This window comes from Gallinula chloropus, assembly GCF_964237585.1.
Source record: "Gallinula chloropus genome assembly, chromosome: 14".
In the NCBI taxonomy this organism is placed as follows: Eukaryota; Metazoa; Chordata; class Aves; order Gruiformes; family Rallidae; genus Gallinula; species Gallinula chloropus.
In genome coordinates, this window is record NC_140099.1 from 3,328,232 (window position 1) to 3,356,141 (window position 27,910).

The 27,910-nt window shown below is 37.9% G+C and overlaps 1 protein-coding gene across 1 annotated transcript in view; it reads left to right on the forward strand.

Moving 5' to 3' along the window:
- Positions 1-27,866, forward strand: part of PPP2R5E (protein phosphatase 2 regulatory subunit B'epsilon) — a 72,811-nt gene extending 44,945 nt beyond the window's left edge. The window contains exons 4-14 of the mRNA XM_084270630.1: positions 9,699-9,800; positions 11,882-11,974; positions 15,911-16,041; positions 16,129-16,188; positions 16,820-16,928; positions 17,846-17,899; positions 18,005-18,055; positions 18,908-19,027; positions 20,294-20,421; positions 22,604-22,705; positions 25,329-27,866. Of these exons, the coding sequence (XP_084126756.1) occupies positions 9,699-9,800; positions 11,882-11,974; positions 15,911-16,041; positions 16,129-16,188; positions 16,820-16,928; positions 17,846-17,899; positions 18,005-18,055; positions 18,908-19,027; positions 20,294-20,421; positions 22,604-22,705; positions 25,329-25,428 (1,050 nt within the window). The 3' untranslated portion in view covers positions 25,429-27,866. The remainder of the gene's footprint in view (positions 1-9,698; positions 9,801-11,881; positions 11,975-15,910; positions 16,042-16,128; positions 16,189-16,819; positions 16,929-17,845; positions 17,900-18,004; positions 18,056-18,907; positions 19,028-20,293; positions 20,422-22,603; positions 22,706-25,328) is intronic.
- Positions 27,867-27,910: the final 44 nt, after the last annotated feature.

Genomic DNA, 27,910 nt, shown 5'->3' on the forward strand with positions numbered 1-27,910 from the left:
ACCTGGCTATGCAGTGGCTTCTGACTGCCCAAACCTGGATTTGTTACAGGTAAAAAATGCCCAAGTTATTAGGGAAATGGAAGTGGTTTTTTCTTAAAGAATTCCTTGAGAAAGTTGTAATATTTCAAAAACTCTGTCCTGCAACAAACAGCTGTGCTTTGATCAAGGTGCAGGCTATGGAAAGAAAGTTTCAAATTTGGAAAGCAGTTGTGCCCCAAGTGTGCCTGTGTCAGCCAGCAGCTATCTGGGTGTACGTGCTCTTGGAAAAACACTGGTGGTTGTGCTCTGTGTGCTCAGGGGGCTGTGCTCTGCTATTGAGTTTATGTGAGTGAACCCATAGCAAATGCATGAATGATTTCTGTCGATCATGCCAACAAATGGTAATGCTGTGTTTCTGCTGAACCCTCACCATCAGGGCTTTTGTGGGCTGCAGGTATTTTGTATTTTACAGATAAACTATCTGGTAAAAGCGCTATTTTTCCTCTGGGTCTTTGCCTATAAAAGCAAGACATCTCCATTACTTTGAGTGCAGTTATACAGGCCCTAGAGGGAAAGGTAGGACTCCTAATATTGTGTAAAATAAGTTTTCAGCACATATTGCTTGGTGAATAGATGGCATTAGTCACTTCGTGCTGAAGCATCATGTTTGGTGTAACTTGTTCTGTGCAATAAGTGCACGTTCTTGTCTCATGCAGAATTGTGCTCATAAAGATACACTGAGACAGACTTAACTGCACACAGTTGGCTTCATGGTGCAACTGCCACCTTTATCTGCTTTGGAGGGTTTTCATCTAGGCCTCCAACTGTGTTCACAAAGGAGCTGTCATGCTGACAATCTCTGACCTGTCACGAGGGTGAAGAAAACGGCACTATCTATGTCCTGACCAAATTAGTGTCCCCATTGACTGCCTGCTGCCACAATTGTCAGGGGAGTGTTCTGATTGAAAGACTGCTATCTTAAAACTGATCAAAATGGAGCACAAGTGTTCTTTGTCCCTTTGGAAGGTCTTTGTTATGTTTAGTGTTTATGAATCCAGGAATTAATATTTCCTGCTCGGCCCTTTGGGCTACTCTTAAGTTGGAGGTGAAGGGAAGTCTTATAAATGGGAAAAAGAAAGAAGCTGTTTGTGAGTTTTGGTATCATTTAAGAGAAGAAAAGAAGGCACATCAGTCTGAAGCTGATATTTTAAAAGCTGCTAGTATTTCTAAAGAAGGATTAATGGCTAAAGTGTGTCCTTAATTATCTTAAATACCCAAAGTAGTATCTGTGAAAGAGCCTTTTTTGTTTGTTTGGTTTTGTATATTATTGTTATCTGTTCATGAGCCAGGAGGAGTTTGGCTTTGTAGATATGAGGATAGTAAAAGGTTGTCTGTAAAATTCTTCAGAAAGTCTCAGATTTTGAACTACTTATAAAATGGGGTTGTGTCATGATCTGAAGGTTTGAAAAACAGTCATTTGTGGTATCCAGCATAACAACTCCTGGATATTTTTACTGCCAGTCATCCTAAATTCATGCCATTAAAACCTTAATCCCTAATTGTAATATCACAGATTTTCCTGTTCTCTTGAGCCTATGATATGATGTTGTGTATTGTTAAATGTGAAATCACTTGGCTACTTGTCAGCCTGGCTGCATGTCCACCTCTTTAAACCACTCCCTTTAGCTTGGTACGTACGGAAGTGTTTGGCATGCTACTGGTTATTAAAAAAACAGAATTGGATTTACTAATGGCCACCAAAGCAAGCTCACAGCGGCCTCGTCGCTGTCATCAATATCAGTTGATGGGAAGAGCAGTTGGGATTTGTGTTAATGGCCATAAGCTGGACAGATTTATTCAGAAGGGTATTGCTCAGTGTGCTTTCCCTGCAGTTTGATGTGTTGTTCAGAGCAGCATATGACATTCTTTAGAAATAGGCTAGTTTTAGGGGAAAAAAAGGCCCTTGCCAATTAAACCAGCCTCTGCTAAGAAGGAAACGCCAGTAATATGACTTTATGAGCCAATAATTGGACACTTAATCTAAAATTTGTTCCTGTCCTCCACAAAATGTGGAGGCTTAAACTAATGATGCTGATTTTGCTGGTAGATTAAGCAGTGGTAGTTGAATGAAATAAATGTTTGTTATTTTCTGTGGTACCCTTAAGGGTGTATGTAGTAGAGTCTTTTGTGTGTTCTGGGTATTAAGACATAGGAATCAATTTCTTTTATTTAAAAAATTGGATGGGAAAAAATTGACAAGCTGTTAAACCAGGAAATCTGGATGAATCCCTTTGTTGGCGAGCACCATTGCAGCTCTCCCACTTGCTTCTTCACAAAATTGTAAACCCAACCCTGATGGTGTTTATGCAACATCTGTGGACAGCTGCCAGCCCATAAGAGATAGCCAATGAAACTTCTTTGAGATTCACCTTTTTGAATGGAATAGCATTACTTTGTTCTCCTCTCTCTGTGCCTTTGGCTTCCTGTTGCCGTCCTTATTCTTTCTGTAATGATGAACCAAGTAAAGTAATCTCTATAGCCAAAGTAAAGCATCATACCAGTGATCTTGTGGTTCAGAAGCTGTGTTGAGCAAGGCAGAGAAATAAACTTGGTTAAATGAACACCCAAATACCAAAACTGTATTTTAAAGGTCAGATTCTGTCCGTCACATCCCATCCCGTCCTCCCCCCCCCTTTTTTTTCTCATTTCTACTGACATAAATCTAGAGGAATTGCATTCCTTTTTCTGCAGGTTTGTCTCAACAGATGTGAGGGCAGGGTCTGATCCAGAGTCTGTTAAACATTAAGAATATCTTGTTAAGCCATGATTTTTTTAGCATGTTAAGGAACCTATTTTTAGGAAGCGTTCTAGCTGTTAGACTTCATAGGCATTATGAATTTCTTTATTTTCCGTTGCTTTAGCTATGGCTTATGACTAAGTATGACACCCTGCTTCCTAAATGTTCATCCTCTTCAGGGTTTTCTGTGTTAAGATGTTCTTGGATAGAGAATTTTATGTAAGTCTACCTATATTCAATTCACTCTTACCTTTTTGATCTAGCAAAAACTCTATGCATGTGTTCTCATAATAGATTGAAAAAATACAACAGTGAACATCATTTTCAGTTTAAGGGAAATTAAATCATGTATTCTTACAAAAATTCACAAATAATGTCTCTTTTCTAATATGAATTTTATGTAACTCAAGGAATTCTGTGAAATATTCAGAATTAATCTTAAACTGGACTTGAATCAGTTGAACAGTTTGTTTTGAAACCATCTGAAATGCTGAAAGAAGATGCAGTGTCCTTTGACCCCCTCCAAATGGACTTTGATTTAAAATTGTCATGTAGATGCAGCCATGATGGAATAAGCATGCTATTAAAGTTTAAAAAAAATACAGCTAGAAATCACATTGTATTTTAAAATGTGTTCTTGTTTCTTTAACGTGAGGGTCATCAATCCTGTAGAAGCAAGAAACGAATCGAACTTCGGGGGGTTTTATGCATTGTTTCAAAATCCTTCTGTTAGATGCTTTTTTGTTATTCACATTCTTTATACACCTAGTTTGCACAAAAACCACAATGCTTATTAAGAGGCTCTGATGTTCTGTACTCCTCTCAAAAAATCAGTTGGAGGCAGCTCCTCTTGCAGTAGTTGTCCCTAATAATTTTTCCCGACAGTATGTAATTACATTTACCCGTATCCATTATTCCTCCAGTTGGTTACATAGGCCTTTCATTCGTCAGACTTTATCTGCATAATTGTACAACAGTACAGAGACTAGGTCTAAAGCAAAGAAATAAACTGGAAAAACATTTTTGTTCCAAGATGTGCTTCTGTTGGCTGCAGCTAGTTTGGTATTGTTTAAAAGGAGTGTACACCCCCAACCCCCCGTTTTGGCTGTGTCATCTTCTTAAATGCCTTTTGAACATTGTGTCTGCAGATAAGCACAATGTGAATCTTCTGGGAGGTGGTTTTCTTGGGTTTTGAATTTTTGTTTTGTTAGAGGCTGAAACAGTGTGAGTTTTGTAATGCTGTCTAGAGGTCAAGTTCATGTATTGGCAGGCTTGATCTGGTGCCTGCTCCAGAGATGAGGGACTCTTTCAGCTGGTACTGCGTGCTTTAATTTGCCCAAGATATTTTAGTTACTGTGATGATATATTTTTAGATTGTATTGTATAGAACTAGCTGGGCACTCACTAAATAAATAACTCTTCCACTGGATCATCTCAAAATGTAGTTCCACAGAGATAGCACATAGTAGTAGGGTACTGTGTGATGCTTCAGGTCTAGGTGACCTAGAGTGGAATTTCAGAGCTCCAGTTTCCAGCAGGGAGAAGCTGTCCCCAGGGGTGCTGCTGGCTCTGTGCTGGCACTCCAACTTGTGGAGTGGTCTCTCATTGACTCTGCTTTAATGCTTGTGATAGAAAAGTCTTAGGGTTTGTGAATTCAATTCCTTTTGGTAAAAATGTCCACTCTAGGAGTGTACCTAATGCTTTCCTACTTGCTAATGGGTTTCAGTGCAAAAGGTCACTAAAAGAAGTGCCTCTCTCCAGACATACAGTGTGGTCATTGCAGCTGAGCTGCAGCTCTTCTGTTTTACAGACCTGTGCCTATTGCACTTCTCTGCCCACAGAAGCCTAGCCTAAGGATCTCAATTTTGCTGCTTGCTCATCTCTGTGGATGGAAGCTGCTACCACCACTGAAGTGGGTGATGGGAAGCAAACAAGTTTAGGAGCCCTGATCAAGTGCTAAATTCTTGCAGGTTATTGATTGAATTTTTAGAAGACTTAAAGGTCAAGAAAAGATGAGAGGGACTGTTTTCCATTGCCCTGTGATCTGGATTGTTGACTGTGTTCGCAGTCCAACGTAGTTCATTGTAATGCAGCCAAGTCAAAAGTAATGATGCTGGGGAAAAAGAAGACATATAATATTAAGCCCTGAAAGGCTGAATACGTGAGCAGTGGTGCAGAAAAGGACCTGAGCATTGTATCTTGACTCTGTTTAATATGAGTTTTTGATACAGTACCCTGTTCAAAGAAGTGAATGCTGATGAATTCAAATGGCAGCATGCAGAAAACCAGGGAGATGGTCTGGCTTTTTAAACATAGCACAGGTAGGAGCTCGAAGGAAGCAAAAACAATCACGGGATTAAAAATAAGCAAAGAAACCAACAACTGTCTGGGCTCAGAGCTCTATCTTTCCATTTAGCAGCACAGAGGTTGAGAGGTATCACGCCTATATAAAAATACCTATATATAAATAGATGCATACTGCATATGCAAATACATATGCAGGTGTAGAATAGATCTGGCGGTTTAGCGAGAACCAACGGGGAATCGGGCAGATTCAACTTTGACATCAGCAGCAGTGCTGTAGTTAAATTAGTAGTAAAACTTCAGGAGAGAAGAGCTGGTGGAATCATTTATAATCTTTTTAGATAAAATTAGATGTTACTTTTTGTAAGATGTACTTTAGTCAAACTCCTGGGAACAATTCAATGGGTTATATATAGAGATTATAGCTGAGTGACTGCAGTAGTCACTTCAGGCTCTAAAATAATGTAAATCTATAAACAATATGTAAAAAAGCCACATGTGAAGATACATTTTGAAAGGACAAGTGCAGTATCTGTTCCAGGGGCTGTTGTTATCTTCACATTATGGCTTAATTACATTTTATTGTTGCTCTATGTTGTTCATGTGCAAGGTAGTTTAAGCATTATGTATGTACTGATACTCGGTTTCAATTTCATACATACATGGGATTTATTTGGATAGTTCCAAATGCTGGCAATAGTAGAACAGGTGTTCTGTGTGAGCTTGTTGGGTATTCATTTCCCTGGGGTTTTATATAGCTAATGTATTAAACTTCCCTCCATGTATATTTGTTTTCATTTCAGGTTCCATTCAGGGAAACTGTTACTGATAAAAATCTTTGTTTCAAACAGCAGAGTGCTGAGCTGAAATTGAATTGGTGAAGTGTTTCTGTTACAACATCATCATTTTTGTAGCGCTCTGGTGAGGGACAAAGAGAGGACTTCTCAGAACATTTATTCCTGTCTTCAGATTTCAGCATCTTTTTCTTTTCTAAAAGTTACTTCAAATATGGTGATAAAATCAGAACTTTATTGAAGCTTCCTTTTAGCTGTATGTCCATAGCTTCCTAGTTCTGCATTGCCAGGTTCCAGTCACTAGATCTGTTTAAAAATTGCAGCTCATTCTTTGTGGGGTATCTGAGCAGGTTTCCCAATATTCTTGTTTGCTTTTACTGAATTGTCATTGACTTCTAATTGCCTGGAAAAGTTTGTGATTCATTTCTGGCCAGAGTTGTGCCTGACTGACACATTGACATAGAACTTTGAGGTTTCTGGGCATCTCCAATTTAAAAATAAATCACTTTGGCATTTCCAACTTGAACTTCGATAGGTTTTACTGATTTGGTACATTGGTTTCTGGCACTTGGGTGTTCAACTTCTCTACACTTGTTTTGGTGTGTGCCTCTGAAAGGGACAGTCATGGGAAACAGAGTCCAGATATCTTTGAGGATGTAATAAAGGAGATCTGTCATGGTACGACTTTCTAGAATATTAGGGTTCTGGTTTGCTTTACAAAAATGTCATCTGGGCTTGGAAGCATTCCTAATTGGTGGAAGACAGAAGTCAGCAGTGATCAATAGTCATTTGTGTTGGCTATGGGAGAGAAGCCATCAGGGACTGTATACACAGGCTAGCAGGGCTGTCCTCTGGATTGATGATCCAACTGAGGTCAGAAGAGAAATGATTCAGCTATCCAGCTGAAGGAATTCTGGCATGCTGCTTGGGTCCAGGGATAAATACTAAATAGCTACCTTATGCCTGTCTGACCAAAATGACTCTTTCCAGATTCGATGTGGCATATTCCCGTCTTCGCGTGGTGGCTGTCAGAGTCTCCAGCATACAGCTGGGCTGTTCATGCATGGAAGAACTTCTTGCCTTGGGTTCTTCCTTAGAGGCTTATAAACATTAGCCACCCAGAGGCTACTGATTTAGATAAGCGTGCTATAAATTGACACTGCATGTAAATGAGCTATCATGCTGTGTTGTGGTGATTAATGTAACTGTAATGGCACACATTATCTTTTAAAATTATGATAACCTGGGGAAATCACTTAAAGATAACCTGTTCTGTCTGTTCTTCTTGGGTGAGTATCTACATTTTGGCTCCATATAGCTTATCATTACTACTAATGCAAAAAAGGTAATTAAAGAGAGCAAACTGTATACTAGGACCATATTCTTAACTTGGCACTGCATTTACTCCTGCATGCTAATGTTCTTATGCAAAAAAAACCCTGCTTTTGAGTTGCCTTGAGACTGGCTTTTTTGCTTTTTGGGTTTTTTTAATAGGCTTTCTCCAGAAATCACACTGGTTTTGTATGGCTTAAGATTCAGGTGTCAGTGCTGGTACTGAAGTAATTGTTGCTGAACCTTCATTATTTCTATCACACTGTTGAGGCCCTGGCACTCACTGGTTGAGGCTTGCTTTGAGTTAATTTATATCTTAGAGGAATTTGCCTCAGTTTAGCTTTTCATTCTGAAAGTATGTACTTTGCCACGCAGGTTTTGCTTCTGCCATAATTCAGTATTTGTTCCAACTTCTAAACACAACAGCTCAGAATACTTACATTTTCTCAGCTCTGTTGGTACAGGTTTCGTTAATTTATCTATGGTTGAATTTGCAGAAAAAATATTTCTTGTTTAAAGCAGGAAAAAAATAAAAGCTGTGGAATGCCTTTGGTTTTGCCAGTTTTCTACTTTGGTCCAAGTCCTGAGAAAGCTGGGATTTCTGAATATGAAGCATTAATCAAAAATGCTTCAGTAAGTATTGCAGAATCCCAGATGTTTGGATCCAAGGCACCAGTAAGTACATTTCCCCCTGTTTACTTGGGGATCCTTGGGGCCGAGTACCCTCTTTTGCCCTGTGCTCTAACAGAAACAACTCTGAACAGCTAGTTTTGACCACTTTCCTCCTTTTCCTGCTTTTTCATATCACAGATAGCAGGAATCCTTGAGGAAACACAAGCTACTGTATGTGTGTATTCCTCGAATAGTTATTTGGCTTCTCATGAGACTGCAAAAGTTGTTACCTGAAGGGGATCTTGAGGCTGAGTCTGGGAAGGAGGAGATAACTCTTTCTCCCTTCTCCATCCTGCTAAAGACCAGTAATCTCGTGGCAGGTGTGCCTGCATCCAGGCACCTGTCAGCACAGGCTCTACGAAGTGCTGTATCACTGTTAACATTGAAAGCCATGAGGCTTGCAAACACGAGATTTATATATACAGTGAAGGCTTTTGTAGAAGTGTGTGTTCCTGGAACTGTAGGGAAATACACCCTCGTGTGGCAGGAAGGAAAAAATCCTGGCAGAAACTCGTGTGACCTCTTTTTCTTTTTTTCCCCTTCCTATGCTCACTGGTTGGCCTTACTACTTTGCTTCTTTTGCCTTTCCCTGCTGTGAACCCCATGTGCTTTCCTTACAGCTTTCTGTTGTTTCACCTTTCTGTTTAAGCAGTACCTGAACCTGCTCTGTTTGTCTTGCAGACTCCAAAAGTTCGGTCTATTTCTATCTGGTTTTAGCAGTATTTGAATTTTAATTAAAATCTTGGCTTTAAAGTGCTGTTTCTCATTAAATTGCCAACATCTTGAAAATATGCCTTACAGACTGATTTTAAAACATTTAGAGGAGTAAAAGGCTGGAAAAATAAATAAGCATGTTGAAGAACATACTGGTTTTGTTTCTTAAATAGCTTAGTTTGAACTACTATGAAGGGGTCACGTATAGACGGGATTAGGAGATAACATGCTGCTTTTGCCAGCTGTTTGATTAACCAGCTTAGAGATGGGTCAAATGCAGTAGCAGAGTGCAAAGAAGGCACAACATCACCTTCAAAGTGCAGAAAAGTCCCTGCAGCATGTTTGCAGTTTATCAGATTTGCTGCATAATAAGCTGTACACTCCATTCAGCACCATAATTAACCCAGGAAAGCACTCTGGTTCAGTCTTTGCTGATAGCATGAACCTCACAAAGCCAAGCAGTCTCAGCAAAATACCTCTAAATAAGATTAAGCAAAGCAAACCAACCATGAAATAAAATGCAGGCTAAGTGTTGAGCAAATACTGTTCATTGCTTACGCTTAGTACCAAGTTCTGTACTTGGCATGAGGTGTCCAGGCATATAACCATTGTGTGAATAGCACTGGCAACTTTTTATGAGTGTTGACAGGTGAGACCTTCAACAGATACCATTAATGTTTTCCCTGTGCAAAGGAAAATAAGCAAACATTGTATGAAAACATTTGTAAATGCTTGTGGATGACATTTCCTGCGACTCCTGGACAGCCATGGCTCTCTGCCGCTTGCTGCCCAGTGGGATTGGGAATTGCATGTTTCTGGGCTTGTCTGGAACTTGGGCAGAGATGGTGGCAAACTGGACAATGCTGGGATATCAGTGGAAAGAAGAAACAAAAAGACCTGGGGAAAGGAAAGCAAGGCTGGAGGCAGGTTTATAAAGTTACAGGTTCCTTAGACCTGCAGTGTTGCTAAAGAACTTTGTCAGACAGAAGGCAGAAGGAAATACCTCTTATGTGATGGATGATCGAGTAGGTATAGACCTACAGAGTCCTGAAATCTGTCTCCTGTTTGGAAAACCAGATCTCATCATTCTTCCTTTTGCCTTTCAGGTATCTTGCAATATCTTCAGAACTCTCCCACCTAGTGACAGCAATGAATTTGATCCAGAAGAAGATGAGCCCACCTTGGAGGCATCATGGCCACACTTACAGGTTTTTGATCATTTACCTTAGAGAATTACTTATAGTTGGTTAATGTATCTAATATTTTTTTCTACTTTTTTTTAACTTGTGAATCAGAACCAGTGTGAGACACCACCATTTATTAACAGTTCCTGGCTGTAATACAGTACCCTCAGAGATATGAGAATAGGTTCTGAAGCTGCAAAATGTAAAAGCTTTCTTGAAAAATTGTATTGATGGATTCCCCCATATTCCTGTTTTCTTCCACTGATTTAGAAACTATTTTGCTTTTCAAACTGCAGTATTGCACAAGGGTTTTTCAGCACTTTCAGCAAGAGCACTGTGGAGATGGTACTGCTGGCAGTTTTGCTTTACTGAGGGTAGTTACGATTTGTATCAGAGTACACAGGTGTTGGCAGCTGATCAGAAAAATGAAGGAGAAGCTACTTCCCTATCTAAGTCTTCCTTTCCCCAGGCTGAGGTTTGCTTTCAGGGGTTTGTAGCAGGATGTGTGCTCACTGCTGTGTATCATCCCTTCCTCTGTACCTCGAGTATCAACACAAGGTGTTTGGCACAAAGAGCATAAACTAGTCTTGGAGAAATCACCATTGAGACTAATGCAGTAAATTCCTTTGTAGAAAATAGGCATGTGGATCTTGTTGTCTGTGTGAGGGCAGTGGCTTACACCACTAGTAAATTTAGAAGTTTGATGGAGTTAATGGTTGGTGGAGCCTGGGAGTTCCAGAGAGCAAAGGAGCTGATCTCAGTTTGAAATGGGCATTTTATTTGATGATTGCATTCATGGTCATTGCCTGTGAGCAGTCTGTTTCACTCTTTTGTGCTCTCAAATTTAGAGTCTGTTGAAATGTAGGTTTCATCCCTCATTTATATTTAATTTTCACAAAAATTAAGAGTCTTAAAAGCTTCAAGGCAGCTCTGAACAGCTCTGCCTGCCTGGAAGCAGGACAGGCATACACATCTGTTGTCTTATGTTCATTGACACTAGTGCTGTAGTTCTAAAAGGCAGTAGTACTTCCATGGAAACAATGGAATCTCTTCGCCATTGTCAGGAAGACATGCAACAAAGTGTTTGTCAGGAGTTGATGGAATTGATGTCCTGATGATTTAATATTAGTTATGTAAGCTGTCACTTTTCCCATGTCATTTTAAATTTCTTATTGCTTCCTTTTGGAAGTCAGAGAACATTGACACAATGCAGCAGCAGTGGTATTGGAGCATATTGGTGTTTGCGTGGAAAAGTTTAGAATTATTTTAAAATATATTTTTTAGTTTCCTTTCTCCTTTCAGTATCAATATTCATACTCCATGGGAGTCAGAAAGGGAAAACTTTTTGATGGCTGGTCTTCCTGGAAAGGTTCAGCAAAGAGAATTGCTAGCTGGTAGCTGATTTGATCAGTGACAGGTCAGAGTCACTGAGTCTTGTGAGGCCAGAACAGTCCCATTTCACTTCATTGCTCTTTTGTTTGGTTTTTATACTCTTCTTTTCCTCCACTAAATGAAGAGTCTGTTGCTGTCCCACTGAATATTTAGGCAGAGATTGAATTGCATGAAAGTAAGAAGGTTTTCTCCAGCCCTGAGGCTAGTCTTTTATAGTAAGTTAGGAATTTCTGAGTAAATTCTGGTTTGTATTCTTCTGTGTTTCAAGTTGTACTGGAATGCTACTCTAAGCAGTTTCTGCTTTAATTTAAATATTTCCAACTGTTTCACCAACCCTTTCAGAATTATAATGTCTCTGCTTGGTGTGACTTCAGCAGTTCAGGGGGTACTTTAAATGTGCTTTCCAATTACTCTAGAAAGCTTTACAAGTTGATAACAAGCATTACAAGATGTCAGTGCCTGTTCTTGGTGATGAAATGTCTTTGACTGGAGTTAAATAAGAAAACCTTACTTAAAAAGCCCATGTAATTAATTCTAACTTTAAAGTAGCAATTTGATAAAGAAGAGAAATCTTTTTCATCTTTCTAACCTTTTTCTCTGTGGAAAAATAAGTACTTTCTAAGCAAAAGAATTTAGGGAAATACTTATAGCTATAAAGTAGAATCAAATCATAAATTATGTCCTTTTTTTTGATGTTTTTTTTTCTTTTGCAGCTTGTATACGAGTTTTTCATACGATTTTTGGAAAGCCAAGAATTTCAGCCCAGCATTGCCAAAAAGTACATAGATCAGAAATTTGTATTGCAGGTAAGCAGGTCTGGTTTTGGTTTTGGTGGTTTGTTTTCTCTCTTAAGGCTTCATTTTGCTTTTGAAAAAACTTTCTTCAAAAATATTAGAATTTTATTTGCAGCAGAAGAAAAAGGCTAAATAAGCACATACAATGGAACTTTTCAGTCTACAGAGGTAGGGAAATGTGTCTGTGTGTTTTTATATGGCAGTCTGTGTTTCTATAGATACATACAATAGTTATTTTGACTCTAATTTTGATACCTTAATCAAAATATTTGACTTACTGGTTATGAGAGGAAGCTGGAACAATAACTGTTGAAAAAATCAAAGGTTTACTATCAAGGAATCTAAAAACGCTGTTATCTGGAGTGACTGCTACTTAAGACACATTAAAACTGGCATTTAATATTGTTAAAATATTTCTATTGGAAGGGGAGAATATTTCTCCCTTCTATCTCTGCTGGAGAGCTGGCAACAAGGGCAGAAGTTCATTAGCAAACCTATTTCGGCACGGCACTGAAAACAGTGGTTGGGGAGGAAGTCATCAAAAGGCCATGTGAAGTTCAAGCTCTATTAAAAGCATGGAAGAAGAAGTAGCACCAATAGTAAACGATAATGGCAAAGAATGGGTAGGGTTTTTTGTAGTTTGCTTGCCATTGTTGTTGATACATGGCAGAGATGGTCTCTGTCAGTTATTCAGCTGGTGGCCACCTATTTCGCATGTATTTCATCTTTTTCCTCTTTGTGTACAAGCCTCTTCTGTGCTTTGTTATTTCACTGGAACAAAATAGAGTAGTTGGGCTTCTCTACTGAGGAATTTTTGTCCAGCATTTGACAGATGCCTGAATGGAGATGACTCAAGGAAGATGTTTTCTGGGATAAGCCAGGAAACTCCACAGATAGGTCTTTTGTCTTCAACTTTCAAGAAAAAGCTTGCCTTGTGTTTTCTGTTCCCATTGTGAATTCTTGTATAACCGCAGACTCAGAAAGATCTTCATGTTCAGTGCTGACTGTAGCTTGCTTTTGAAATCAGGGAAATTTAGAAAGATTCCTTCTCAGTTAGAGAAAGGAGTTTCCTCATGGACTGAGACTTTAAACTGCAAGTGACAGGAGACACGTAGCATTTCTGAAGACCTTTCCCCTCACCCGTTTGTTACATCCTCCCCCCTGTAGCACTAAGGCAATAAAAGTAGTGCTTTTACTCTTCTGTGTGTTTTTCATATGAGGAATACCTGAAGAACGTAGACATGAGCAATCTCTGTCCTTAAGTTCAAACGTTCCATCAGACCTGCTACAATTTAGCACAGAAGAATGGGTCTAAAACAAGGAATTTTTTTTTAAATCCTGTTTGTCTTTAATAAATCTAAGGAAGAGTGGGAGCTCCTAAAAGAGGAGCTTTTATCTGAAAATGTATTACATGATGAGAGTTGAATAAAATAATAAACATTGAGAAGTTCGTGCCACATGTCAGGTGATATGTTTTTACATCTTCCTCTGCACAGTGTCAATTTAAAATTCACATTTTTCTATAGAAAGGTCTGTTGACCCTTATAAACGTGCATGCAGGGAGATATATTTCGATGTGTCTAAGTGTTTGTGTTCAGACTGTAGGAAGTGGTGTGTCCTTCCACACCTGATTCTATCTGTTGTGTTTCTAGAGTAACTCCTAAGAATCTGTGACTAGAGATCACTTACACTGGAAATTAATTTGGGACTTGAGAACATTAAAATCTTTGGTGTTTCATGACAGAAGTGAAATCAGCTTGCTTTCTAAATTAATTTGGTTTGTTTTTTTTTAAATTGAGGAACTTTAATGAAGTGTTTCTTGTCAGTGAAAAAAAAAAGGATTCTTTAAATGGGCATTTTTCAATCTTGTTTGCTTGCTTTTTGCTCTTCTGAATATCGATGTGGTTCTTGCTTTCAGCTGTACATTTTGATAAAATGCTGTACTTAAGCATAACTGTTGATTTCTAAAGCCTGCTTATATACAGTCTGAAATGGTTGGCAATGGTTGCTAAGAGACGTACTAGTCAAATATATCCACAAGTGTCTGTGTTATGTAGGTTGCTATTTTGGTAAATTTATTTCCCTTTTCTCTGTATGTTTAGTGTCAGAACAGTCACCTAAATCATGAAAGTCTTGCAGTTTATCCATAAAAATAAGACTTTAGTGTTGAAACCCGATAACAAATTGGACATATCAAACTAATTGTCTTTTTTTTAAACAGCAAGAGTGATTCTTAGCTCAGTGATGTTTCCACAGAGGATCTGTAGAACAGAATTGGAAATATAAATATTTTCCTCCTAAAAGCAATCCAATAAGAAAATTAAAACCATAATTGTTTCCAGCTGTTTGCTGTCTTTGGGTGAAATTTGCTATTTGGGGAAGGAGGAGGTGGCTATTTGTTTAACTGTAGAACTAATTGAGCAAAGCCATGTGTTTATAACCTCTGGAGGGCAGCTGACAAACCTCATCCTTTCCTCGTGAAATTCCCACCATAGATTCTTCCAGCAAAGAAAAGGTAGTGGCATCTCAGTGAGCTCCAGAAACCTCCAAAACCATGAAGAGGAGGATGGACGTTAGAAAAATCTCAGATAGCTTAACAAGTTTTAATGTCTTTCTGACTTTTTTTAACCTCCTCAAAGCTGTGTGGCAGTTTCACAGAGATCAGGTAGTATGCCTAAACACTGACAAACCTACTTAAAATAGGTGTTAGAAGTTGTTTTGTTTCCTACTGTTCCTGCAATAATTTTCTGCCAGTGTCTTAAATATTTGTTAGACCTCTTTGGCAAAACCCTCTTCATTTCTCTTGCAAGACTGGTACTTTTTGGCAGTTATTTTCTTTTCCATGCAAGAGAGACGTTGCTTACAATTACTTCCTCCAACTTATTTTCTGTCCATTTGTGGAGGATTGGGCTTTGTGGGCAGTAAGGAGGTGTGTTGCTTTGTATTTGTCAGTTTTGTTGGGTTTTTTCCTAAATAAAGTTTACCTTCTAATTTATTCCAAATGTCTGCATGCCACAGTGTCAAAAAAGATGAAGGGGTGGGGGGGAAAGCTCATGTTTTTGTGGTTGAGGATGCAAGGGAAATCTACTAAAGATCTACAGGTGATGTTCCTGCTGCTCATTTCATGCCTTTAACTCCTCAACTTGGCTGTTTAGGGATTTATTTTGTACAGTACAGCACACTGGATGGCATTCTCTTTTGACTGAGTGCCACCTAATAATTTTCATCTTTAAAAATCTTGTTTAAGAGTTTATTTTTTTGAAGGTGGATTTTATGTTACTTTCTGTTGACTGTTTTGATGTGGTTTGGTCTTGGTTTGTGGTTGTTTTGTTTTTAAACTGAAGTCACCATTCTGTTCCACCTTGAGGATTAATTCCCCCTGATGATTTGTGTCGATTGGTGGAGATCATGTGAAATAGCAGATCAAGTGCTGGTGTAGATGTCACTGTTGAGTCTTTCCACAGCGTGAAGGCCATGCTGTCACCATGAATGCCTAAGAACTCATAATAGAAATTACAAGCAATTAGAAAAATGTGACCTTGACACAGTACTGTTGGAACAAAATAGTAGAGCAAAGGAGGATCTTTTAGTTCTGTAGAGTGAAGGAGTGGTGGATGGTAGGAGGCAGACTGTCTTACTTTGTAGATATGGCACCATCTAAGAATCTGTTCTGTTTATTTTTGAGGAGAAGGAAGGCCAGTTTTTTGGCGCCAGTTAATCAAAATTTATTAGTTGTTTCCCAAGTTTTGTTACAGCAGAAGTGGAAATTAATAAACTGAATTAATACTTATATTTCTTAGCATTTTAATGCTGTATTTCTGCACTTTGTGGAACATGGATTTCACACGTGCTTTCATGAATTTAACTTCTATTTACAAGTCTGTGTGTCCTACTTGTCCAGTGTCCACTGCTTCAGATCTCTTCTTTTTATTTTTTCTTTAAACACAGCTGTTGGAGCTGTTTGACAGTGAAGACCCTCGAGAACGAGACTACCTAAAAACAGTCTTGCACAGAATTTATGGCAAGTTTCTGGGTCTTAGAGCATTTATCCGAAAACAGATTAATAATATTTTTCTACGGTAAGTTGTGGGCAAAGGTACTTTTTTCACTGAGGAACATTTTGGAAACTGATACATTACTTAAATTTAACTTTACGTTCTTTTTAGATTTGTTTATGAAACTGAACACTTCAATGGAGTAGCTGAACTGTTGGAAATTTTAGGAAGGTAAATAAGTCTTTATTATCTATCTCAAACTTCCCTTCTGGACACATTGCAATAGTGTTAGATTGGGAAAAAGTATTACTGTAAATCCTGATTCTGAAACCAGATGTGTGCACATGCATCTTTAAGCCCATGTGCAAATCTCTCTCACACCTTGGCCAAGGGTATATAACCAGATGCAAGAAAAAGCCCAAAGTGTTGGACTGATTTTTCTCTGTGTGTGTATGTGTGTGTTAAATGCACTCCAACCTTACACACTGCAGTAATGGTATTTTTTTCTTCAGCACGCTAACAGTGTGAATATTCTGAGTAAATCTAATTGTGGTATGTTAATTACTCAAGAACACTTTGCTTACATGAATTTACAGACAACATTAGACAAGGTCTCATCTGTTTGGCAACAGGTTTGTGCAGCTGTTTATATCCTTATTCCAAACAGAACAGAATTTTGCAACCTATATATATATATACACTGCACTGCTAATATCAAGCAGGACAAAAGTCAGCTCCTGTCATGCCATTTGTACATGGGTTCTGACTGCTAAATTATTTTACTCTAGAAAGTGCTTGTTCAGACCTCAAGAATGTTTTCTATGATGGTAACACTAACAAATATTTCTCTTTTAATTTCTAGTATTATCAATGGTTTTGCTTTACCTCTTAAGGCAGAGCATAAACAGTTTCTGGTGAAGGTGCTGATTCCTTTACATACTGTCAGGAGTTTATCACTCTTCCATGCACAGGTAGAAATTATACAAATATTTGCTGTTCAGTTGGAATTTATTTAATGATTGCTTTGGAAATGTAATTGTGTAGCACATAAAAGGTGGGGGGAAGTTTTGAAATGAGGAAAAAGTGCAATAAGCTTGTTTAGTATTTTTTGTATGATAAATGTTTTGCTTCTGTTCTGATTAGGTAATTAAAAGTGTAATGTACCTCATTAATATTTTGAGGATTTTGTGTAGCAGTCAGACTGTTTTTTAGGTTTTCCTCTGCTGTTTCCTCACTCTCAAGTTTGCTTTGATGTTTGGGTTTCCTTAGTTTAGCGCTGTCGAGGTGATTCTTCACTCTGGCAACTCCAAATAGTGATAACCACATTTCTGCATCATCTTTAACATTCTTCCTCCCAGATTCCTTAACGCTGCATTTATGCTCTCATATATCCTTTTATACATGCAGCTTTCATGATGTCATTTTCCCTTGGCTAAGGGTTACCTTGTTGTCTTTCTCACTGATGTTCAGATAGTGCAGTCTTTCTTAGGCTGATAAAGATGTCATTTCTAAATACGTTATTCCAGGTTTTAGCTGTGTCAGTTCATCTTTGAAGACTTCATGATTTTTGCCAATGTATAAAGTATTTAAAGATGTAGTTTCAGAGGGTAACAGAAGCTTCAAAGTATTGATTGGATGACTATTTAGAATTCAGACTTGTTATTGTCTGTGCAACTTTGTCACTCTTTTGGTAATGTGTTCTGTTGTTTCTTATAAACTGAACTTTGAGTGGATTTGCACAACACAAACTATGCATCTTAGCTTTGATGCAGTTTGAGAAAGCTCTGTAGCATCTTGCCTTGAGTCTCTTTTTTTAAAAATTGTTTCTTTGAAGTTTCTTTATAGAAATGTTCTAACTTTGTTTTCTTAAACCTTTACCTCTTCACAGCTGGCGTATTGCATAGTACAGTTTCTGGAGAAAGACCCCTCACTCACAGAACCAGTAAATATTTCTTTTATACTGTTTGGGGGTTTTTTTGTGCATCATAAACTGAAGCTGTTGAGAGAAAAATAAAAAATCTAACATTTTTTTTCCTTTCTAATTTAGGTCATTAGAGGTTTAATGAAATTCTGGCCAAAAACCTGCAGTCAGAAAGAGGTAAGTGATATACTTGTATTTACAAAACATAAGAGTTTGATTACTCTATAATATAATAGTCAGGAAATCTTTAGATTCCAGGCAGGTAGCATATACTGTGGTGGATCTTGCTATTAATTCTTATAGGCAACTTTCCATCCTTGAATTTCTGGGGTTTTTGGACAGCTTTGTTTATGAAGAGCAAAGTTTGATAACCATTGCTTCTATTTGCCAAACAAGAGAGTTTTTCTGCAGAGAATTTCTGTATGGCTTAGAACAGAGAAAGTAAACATAGTTGAGGATAGATTGGAAAACACTGTTAGAATTGGAATTGTTTACCTGTGAGGATAGTATTTATCCAAGGAGGATGAAAGGTATTTTATTGTCTGGCATTTAACTACTAAACATGTAAAAGATGCAGTTAGGCATTTGCATTTTTATTTTAAATTCTTGATGCAAATTTGAGTTTCCCTAATGAGATTTCGTGACACAGTAAATCCGTTACTTTGAATATTGCTTCTAAAAATGAGGTAACATTCAGAGGCTCTCCTTAATTAGCAAAGTTTAAGCCTTGGTCAAATGCTTTGTGTATATGAGGCCTGGTTTTCAGTGTGGATAGACTGGTGCAATTCTGAGCTTTGTTGGAAAGGACTACTTCAAGACCAGATTTGCACGAGCTGCTCCTCCTTTTAAGAGACCGAATCTAGAAACTGCTAAAGGTTGAATTGATCACCTTTCTTGAGAGGGGGTCTTGCTGAGCTAGGGAGGCTTCCATTTCTCCCTCAAGGGGTGGAATTTGAGTGTTGCCAGCATTTTTGCTGATCAAGATGAATATTCAGGTTTTATACTCAATGCTTCCTTTGTTGTTTTTAGGTCATGTTCCTAGGAGAGCTGGAGGAAATCTTGGATGTAATTGAACCATCACAATTCGTCAAAATCCAGGAACCCTTGTTTAAACAGATTGCCAAGTGTGTCTCTAGCCCTCACTTTCAGGTCAGTGATAGATCTTATTGTACAGGAATGTATAGTCTCCATCTCAAACATAACACCCCCCAAACATAGATACTATTTTAAGTTATATGACTTTAAGTACTTGTCTTATGGATTTCTGTGGAAGAGCGTATGCTGCAGTGGAAGTTCAGTTCTGAGCTTCATGGATAACTTGAGATGTATCTGGTGTTAGAGGACAGAACTCGCTGTTATGAGCCACAAAAGGCCTTAAACTGTATCCAGCCCTTCTGACTGTATTATTTGTGGCCTCTAGTGTCTCCACAACTTAAGCTAGGTGATCTGTCCTGGCACAAAGGCAAATGTGACTGTTTAGGCTTTTGGAGCATCCAGGTCTAGAGTCCCTAGTACAAGACAGATGTGGAACTTTTGGAGCAAGTCCAGAGGAGGCTACAAAAATGATCTGAGGGCTGGAGTACCTCTCCTGTGACAACAGGCTGAGAGAGTTGGGTTGTTCACTCTGGAGAAGAGAAGGTTCTGGGGAGATGGGGAGACATGACAGCAGCCTTCCAGTACCTGAAGGGGCTACAGGAAAGCTGGAGAGGGACTGGTTACAAGGGCAGGGAGTGACAGGACAAAGGGGAATGGGCTTAAGCTGTGGCTGCCCATGGATCTGTGGCAGGGTTCAAGGCCAGGCTGGATGGGGCTCTGGGCAGCCTGGGCTAGGGGAGGTTGTCCCTGCCCATAGCAGGGTATTAGAGCTAGATGAGCATTGAGGTCCTTTCAAACCCAACCCCATCTGTGATGCTGTGATTGAACATAATTTAGATGCCATCCCCCCATCTCCTCCCCAAGTTGATTATCATCATTGGTACCTGTGCCACACTTAAGATATTGCCCCATTACTGTGCCTTTCCCTGTCTCCTTCCTCCTCTATCCCAGCACCGCTCTCTTCCTTCCAACTGCAGTTGTAGGATTGAGGGAGAGGGGAAGTCTGTCTGCTCTCCCTTTCCCTCCACAGCTGCAGCATTAATGCAGTGTCTGCACCTGGTCTTCAGTGAGCTTCAGTGAGTGACAACATAGCAGCAGGGGAAGGAGAGAGTGGATGCTTTGGGATCCGAATTATAGGATAAAATCTTAATTCCATTAATGGGTGTTATGCTGCTGATTTAAAGTAGAGTTTTAATTGCCAAGTTAATGATTCCTGTTAATTCATCTTTGTGAAATTTCTTAGTGATTTGTTTTTCCTCTAGAAAATGACAAAATTATAGGTATCTGAATTCCTGTTTGTTTCTTTCCTTTGACTCAAAGGTGGCTGAGAGAGCGCTGTATTATTGGAATAATGAATACATCATGAGTTTGATAGAGGAGAACTCAAATGTTATACTTCCCATCATGTTTTCCAGCCTTTACAGGATTTCTAAAGAACACTGGAATCCGTAAGTTTTTGCCATTTCTCTTTGTCTTGCCATTTGACATACCACTGATAAACTAGGGAGTGTCTCCAGACGAACATCTGGACAGCAGAGATCCAGATTCAAAGCTGGCATTAGCAGGTGCTACTCTGTTAATGCCAATATAAATTAGTCTGTACTTGAGCTTGTCTCAGAATGTTTTTAATTATCTGGTATGTGTACAAAAATCAGTACCTTACAGGATAAAAATAGATCTTCTCACAAGTTGGAATAAAGAGAAATTAGATGTTACATTGTTATTGAAGAAAGTATTGCTCATCGAGCATTTCTCCTACACATCTTTTTTATAAACTGGTTAATGTCTTAAGCCTGATTGTAAATTGTCTAGAAGAGAATACTGCTTGGCATTAGGAAAGCTTTGTGGCAGTATCATAGAAGGTACTGATGCTTCTGGTATCCTAGCATTTTCCTGAACATCTGTGAAGCATATAGATATCAGTATGTTCTTAGGATGGCTTGGTTTTTCTGAAGCTATTTAAATAGCAGTTCTCTCTTAAACATGGTGAGAGAGTAGTTGCTTCACATTGATACCCTGTTAATTTGGAATTTTTATTTTTTGAACTCAGTGACCTGGTAGAAAGTGTTTTAATGGAAAATACAGTTAGATGCCATGTATTCTACACTAGTTGTGAAGTTTTTCAAAGTCAAGGAGGTTACCATTTAGTAAACCCAGAATTTTTAATGGTTTCTCCAAAGGCCCCAGTTACTTAAAGACCTTCCTGTAAAGTATTTATAAAATATTTCACTTTCTGAAACATCAGTCTGTTCTGTATCTAGCCAAACCTCAAGTTTGTGTGCTTTCATGGCAAATGTGATTGCTACTGGAAAGGTTCTGTGACTAATGCTTATAACAGAAAGACACTTTCCATGACATAGTAACGTGTTACCACACTCCCAGCTACGTGTGGTCCTGCTCAGGCATTTATACTGGGCACTGGGATGCTTCTAGTGATGTGAGTGCTCTAGTATCGCACCCTCTTCATACCCTCAGGAGTGTTACACCTTTGACAAGCCAGTTTAAGACACATAAAATAAAGAAGGTGTCTAAAGATTTTTTTTTTTTATTTGTAAGAACATTTTTTTAATGCAGGCAATCAAAAGGGAAGTTTATTGACAGAGGTTAATGATAGACAGTGGGAAATGGCACGTGGTTTGTCTGCTGCATAAGTTAGCTCCAGTGGTTCCAGGCAGCACCTGTAATGGTCTTTTCCTGCCCACTTTTTGGTTGTTTTGGTTTTTTTCTTTATATCCAATTCAGCCCAAAAGGAGCTTTGACTTCTAGATAATTAGACTGTCAGCAGATCCATCATACTAGACCTAAAGTAAATTTTAGGCTAGTTATCCAGTCAGATGGTAGAAAAGACTAAACTGATTCTACCTTTTTTGAACCTTTCTGGGACAAAATGCCTTTGAAGCCTTTTAAAAATTACTATCTATGATTTCTTCCTCTATAAACAGATCATGCCTGTCATGTTTTATGCAATTAAGCAATTCATATTCAAATAAGCAGTGGTGTGCTGGCTCTTGGGTAAGGTGAGGAAGACACATATGCCAAGTAGAAATACATTTATGTCTATTGGTATATAGACACTATATATTTATTTATATGTGTATACACACAGAGTTTTGCACAGATACTGCAACACTGATTTAAAGAGCTTTTAGGTTTCTGTAGTACTTTTTTGGTGTACCAAAGTGAAAATGAATATCAAATATATGGTTACAAGGAAACTGCTCTTGAAATGCAAGCATGTATTTTGCATAGAAGTACCAAATATTTAACTTCATAGAAAAATCATAAGGAAATCTGGATCATTCCCATGATGATTTGATTCCCTGGAGTTGCACTCAGAATTGCTCCACAGGATGAGGGGAAGAGTCTGTAGTTATATCTAATGGCTTTGTGCTGTTACCTTTACCCTAGAGTTTTGGTTTGTTCCATTTAAATAGTCAGTAGAGACATGAAAGCTGAATATGTTAATCCAAAGTATGTTAATCCAAAGTAGTTTCACTGATATCAAAGAATTTACATTCCCGTACTTGCGAGAGCAGAATTGATCACAGAAATGCTGGTAAGAGAAGAGTTTCTTATTTCACGTTTGAATTCACCTGAAACTAATAGACTCTTTTTTTTACTGTTTCACAGGGCTATTGTGGCTTTAGTGTACAATGTGTTGAAGGCATTTATGGAAATGAACAGCACCATGTTTGACGAGCTGACAGCCACTTACAAGTCAGATCGTCAGCGGTAACTTTTTAAAGCTTTTTTTGTCAGCTGTGCATAAGGCCTGCTGTTTAGTCTTTCCCTTACACCCCAGTGCAATTGCATAATCTCACACATAATAGACACAATGCCTCATTTCCCCCCTGTGTCCTCTTTAGCCTTCTCTTTTCAAGATGTGAGGTAATACCACGTACAGGTTGTTCTTTACTCCTTATGAAATACGGTGCCCACTGCGTTGCTTGGGAGTTGAATTCCTCGTGGAATTCCATTTGACTCGTCATTCCAAAATGCTGAAATGTATCAAGGTCTTCAATGATAAAAGAAAAACAAAGGTTTAGAGAGAACAATTTGCTTAAAGACTTAAAAAAAATATCTCGCTGAGGTTTGGAAAGAGACATGAGGGAAAACCTGAAAATTTATTTCTCAAACAATTGTCTGTAGGCTAGGTGTAGTCTTAAAACACAGAGACATCTCTCAACTCTTTCATTTCTTATTCAGAGATCTTGCTGTATCTTGATCCTTTTAGCATGCAGGATCAATTAGATACACCACTCTCCTCCTATTTTCCTTAATCTTCATTTTTGAATTGTAGTGCAGCATTTTTCACAAACCAAATGCATCAGGTGATTAAAAACAACAACAACAACAAAAGAAAAGATAAGAGGAAACTTCAGGGACTCTGAGCTGTTTGCAACTTCATTTAAGTGGTTTCCATAACTCAGGGTTCCCCCATGCAAAGCAAAGGGTACTGTATGTTGCCAGACCTCGTTAGGGTAGCAGTCTCTAAAGGCTCTTGGGGTCCACGTTTCTTGAACTGTGTGGCTGGAGTCACACTGTTCTTTTGTTTGCTTTCTTGTTGTATAATAGAAAGTTTTATGCATTAAAAGAAATCTACAGTTAGCATGTTACATCATTAATACAGACTTTTGCTTTCAGAGACTTAGATCTGTACTTGAGCTAAAATGCCAGATGAATTCTAGGTGAGTGTTGATGAGTAAGGCTCAGTCTGCTAGGGCAGCTGAAACGACACTGCCTGGTTTCCTGGCAGGAAAGGTAGAAAATCTCAGGTCTGGTCGTGTAATCCAGCATTTACTGAGGGACCCCAGTGACTTAAATCAATTTATGGTTGTCCTTTGCCCCTCAGGATGAGGGACTCTGTTCTTACCAGGACCCGACAGTGCAGTAGTGTGTCTGGTGTCTGGATAATGGGTGAAGTTTTGTGACTGAACCACACAAAGAATTTTTCTCATGACTTAGTATCTTCTGTCAAGGCTGGTGCCAGCCATTTCACCATTTGCATTTACTACTACAATTTTAAAACATGTAAATGCCTAAATGTATGAACTGGGATATTTACCTTAAAGTTTACAGAAAATCTTTACCATCTTAATAAAACCACATTTCAAAAGGGTAGCTTTGATGCCACCTAAAGCTTGAGGAGAAATACATTTGAGATTAATGACTATGATAGGTTGAATAAGTAAGTTGGGTGAGGTGATCATCCTCTAATAGTCTTTTAGATAAGCAAGTATAAATTTCAGAGTGATTAGAAGATAAATATCTTGGTAAGTAGCCTGAAAATGTCAGGCTATTTCACTTATTCTAATTCTTAATTTAAAATACTTTAATACTTTCTAGTTGCAGTGGACTTTTTTTCATAATTGTTCTTCAGGGATTTATCTGAATGTTGTTTGTATTTTTTGTAGGTGTTTAAACTGTTCTTGGGAAATCAAAATTTCAAATAAATGAGGCAGGTGTTTGACTGAATCAAGATGTGTAGGAACATTTCTAATCCATTGAAATATTTTTCAAGAATAATGTGACTTGCAAAGAATCTGTATGTCTAGAATTGTTAGATTTCCATTTCATCTGAACCAACAGGGTGATTTAATAGACACTGAAAGCATTTTGTACCTTGCAGTGTCAAGGTTCGTTCTAAGGAGGCTATAGCAGAGACAAGAAATTTAGAAAGCAAATAATGCAGCCAAAGTAAATGTTAGCTGCTTAATTTTATCAAATCAGCCATTAAATCTCGTTAAAGCAAATGCTATGTAGATCTCCTTGTAGGCATTTGGAAAGGAAAAAAAAGTAAAACACTGAACAAAAGTCACATCCTGGAACTTGAATTTTCCCTTGGCTGCTACCTAAGCTTTATGAAAGCCACCAGTCAAAGTAAGTCAGAACAGTGAGTGTAAAAGAATAAGGGAATGCTTGTTCCAGTAAGTGACTGATATTTATAAGATTAAGAATTGCTTTGCTTAAGTGAATAAGCTTGAAAATAATTACTTGCAATGCAGTCCTGAAAATTTTAGAATCATGAGATATCTGTTCCACATTTAGAGTCCACTGCATTTTCTTCCTTTGATATTACAAATTAGTGTCCATGAACACTGTCACTAGGTTCAGCTTGTGTTTTCTGTTCTCTTCCTACTGACTAGAGATAGAGAGACAGGTATGTAGGTAACAAAAACAAACAAAACCCCACTAACAAGAAAACCCCCTGAAAACCTTAATTGAAATATTTGTTAGGAATATTGTGGTTGTGTTAAAGAAAATTAGCTCTGCTAATTAATGTCAACCATCTTTTTAACATAAATATTCTACAGTCTTTTCTCCTGCTAACTTTTTGTTTTATTTCATCTGTCAGTGAGAAGAAGAAAGAGAAAGAGCGTGAAGAACTGTGGAAAAAACTGGAGGATTTGGAATTAAAGAGAGGTCTTAGACGTGATGGAATAATTCCCACTTAACAAAAAAACAAAACAGCATTATTAACCTGTGGAGTCACACATTTATGTAGTAGAAGATGGAGCAACAGTTTTCTGTATTGTGCAACTTTACAGTAGATTTCACATTTGTTTCATTATTACAACAGCACTGTATATACCTGTCTCTAAGTAAAGGAAAAAAAATAAGGACTTTAATCCAAAGTTTGGACAGCAGATGGACTTCTCAGAACTTTGCAAACATAATCATTGTTTTAACCCTTCTTTAAAACCAGTCTTCAAAGATCTGTTGATGAAAATTGCAATGTCAAATTCCATTGTCAGGACCTGTTCCTTATTTATCGTTAGCAGAGAGTATAATACAACTTTCAAATGTGAACAATCTTAAAATTTAGCTTGTCTTTCTGCTAAACTGTTAAGTGTATTTATAGTAAAAGAGAAAAAAGACTGTCATTTCCTTATGAGTTTGTGTAACATCCTCCTTCTCTGGATAACTTTACTGTAATTTGACTTTTTTTCCTTTTGCACATCTTCATAAGTTGAATGTCCATTCAGATCAGGGCCATGAAAAACATAGGTCCTGAATAAAAGTTTTGTTTACTGGTGTGAGCATTTGTTGAGTACCAGGCTGTCTCTGGTGCTTCCTTAATTTGAACATTAGGAGTTAAAAAAACAATTAGGTGATAAACATAGCAGGAAAGGGAGTTTTGGATTCGTGCACCTATTTATTGCAAATCCAAATTAGTGTCCACAATCCTTTGAAAATGGGCAGTGAGAACACCCTGGACTTCAGTACCTAACCAGTATTAGTGATACGGCATTGGACACGCATACCGGAGTTGTTTTAGAAATACTAATGGCTAAATTATTACAGTATGTTTTTCTTGGACCATTTTGAAAGAATAAAGACAAACACTAAACAGTGCAAGCATGAAATTGATCTCCAGGGGTCCTGGATTTAATTGGAAGTTGAGTTGAGATAGCAGTTTGGGCTGTTTGGAGTTGTTGCCTTACTTTTTAATATGTATTTATAAAGTGTTCCAGCAAAAGAGGATGTAGCCTCTAAGAAACATACTATAAGTGTTTTTGTGGTTCTAGTACTATTACTCATCACAGTACCAGCCCTATGGTCTTAGCTGGAAAGGATTCTGGATAATATACTTCTGCATTCTCATCTGGATGCTCATTCCTAACTACTGTATTTGTTACCAAAAGTGGTTCTACAAATGCTACTGAAAAAAATTCTGGAAATCCTAATGTTCTGAGTATTAATAATAAAGTTTAAAATGCTTTTATATCAAAGGTGCATTGTGACCAAATTGTTTAAAATGAAAGAAAAAAACCCAACAAACCAACAACCTACAAAAACAAAGAAGAGGGCTGTATTATAAGTATACATTATTGGCTATCTGCTTTGTATTTGAAAGTGGAATTTTACATCTTCGGTAGGTAAAATGCTGATAAGACTTATGTACAGTATATATTTAGCTAATGCAGTTGCATTATTATATACCGAAAGGTATGTGTTTCAGGATTTTTCTCCAGGATGCTTTTGAACTGTTATAGACATATGACAACAGTGAATTGATAATCCTAAACCATCAATCCAGCAGTATTTACAGTATAAAACTGAATTGGTGTTCATGAGTCTTTGTGATAGTTGCAAACATGAATTTATGACCTGTTGCCATTGATAGAAATACAGTATAAATACAAGCTTGTATATTTTTCTTCCTACCATTTAAATATACAGTAGGATTTGAAGTTTTCTTGTTTTCAGGCACGGAAAAGAGGTAAAAAAAAAAAAAAAAAAAAAAGAATTCCCTCCTAGACTACTGACTGTTTCAGGATTATCAGGTCACAGTTTGTACTCCTGGGTCTGCGCACACAAATGTTGTAAACGCAACGATTTTGTAAAAACTTGACACTGTTAATTCTGGAAAAGAGAAGGTGGAACTAGTCATATGCAGCACCAAACACAGCGTGGTTTAATGGGATTAACATGAGCTTCTTTTAAGAACACTGACTGGGACGCAATGTAAATTAGGCAGTTACTGTCTTAGTTGAACCATTTTATTTTAAAGTGCTGAAGCAAAGGTGCAAGCTGAAATACTGAAGATTAAATAAATTTATAACAAATCATGTCCCTTAGCCCATTGATTTTGACAGTCTTTTATTTCTGTTACCAACAAATACTTGCTAGTGTGATTTCTGTGTGAAATGATCATGCTTCATGAGAGGGTGGACTTAAACTCATGCTCAAAGACTGTGTCCAATTGTGAAAAACTGAGAGAGAACGGAGGGAAAAAAAAAGATTCATGTTTTCCACTTGGTGGAGTAAAACTCAACAATGTGAAATTAGAAAAAGCACCTTGTCCTGTACTTAGAGTTTAGGTGAGTGTTGTTTGTTCATGACTATTTTTGGTTTTGACATGACATTCTGGTATTGATCATACAAAACTGATGAGAACCTGATGGGTTGCAATATTTTGTTACCTCTGATGTT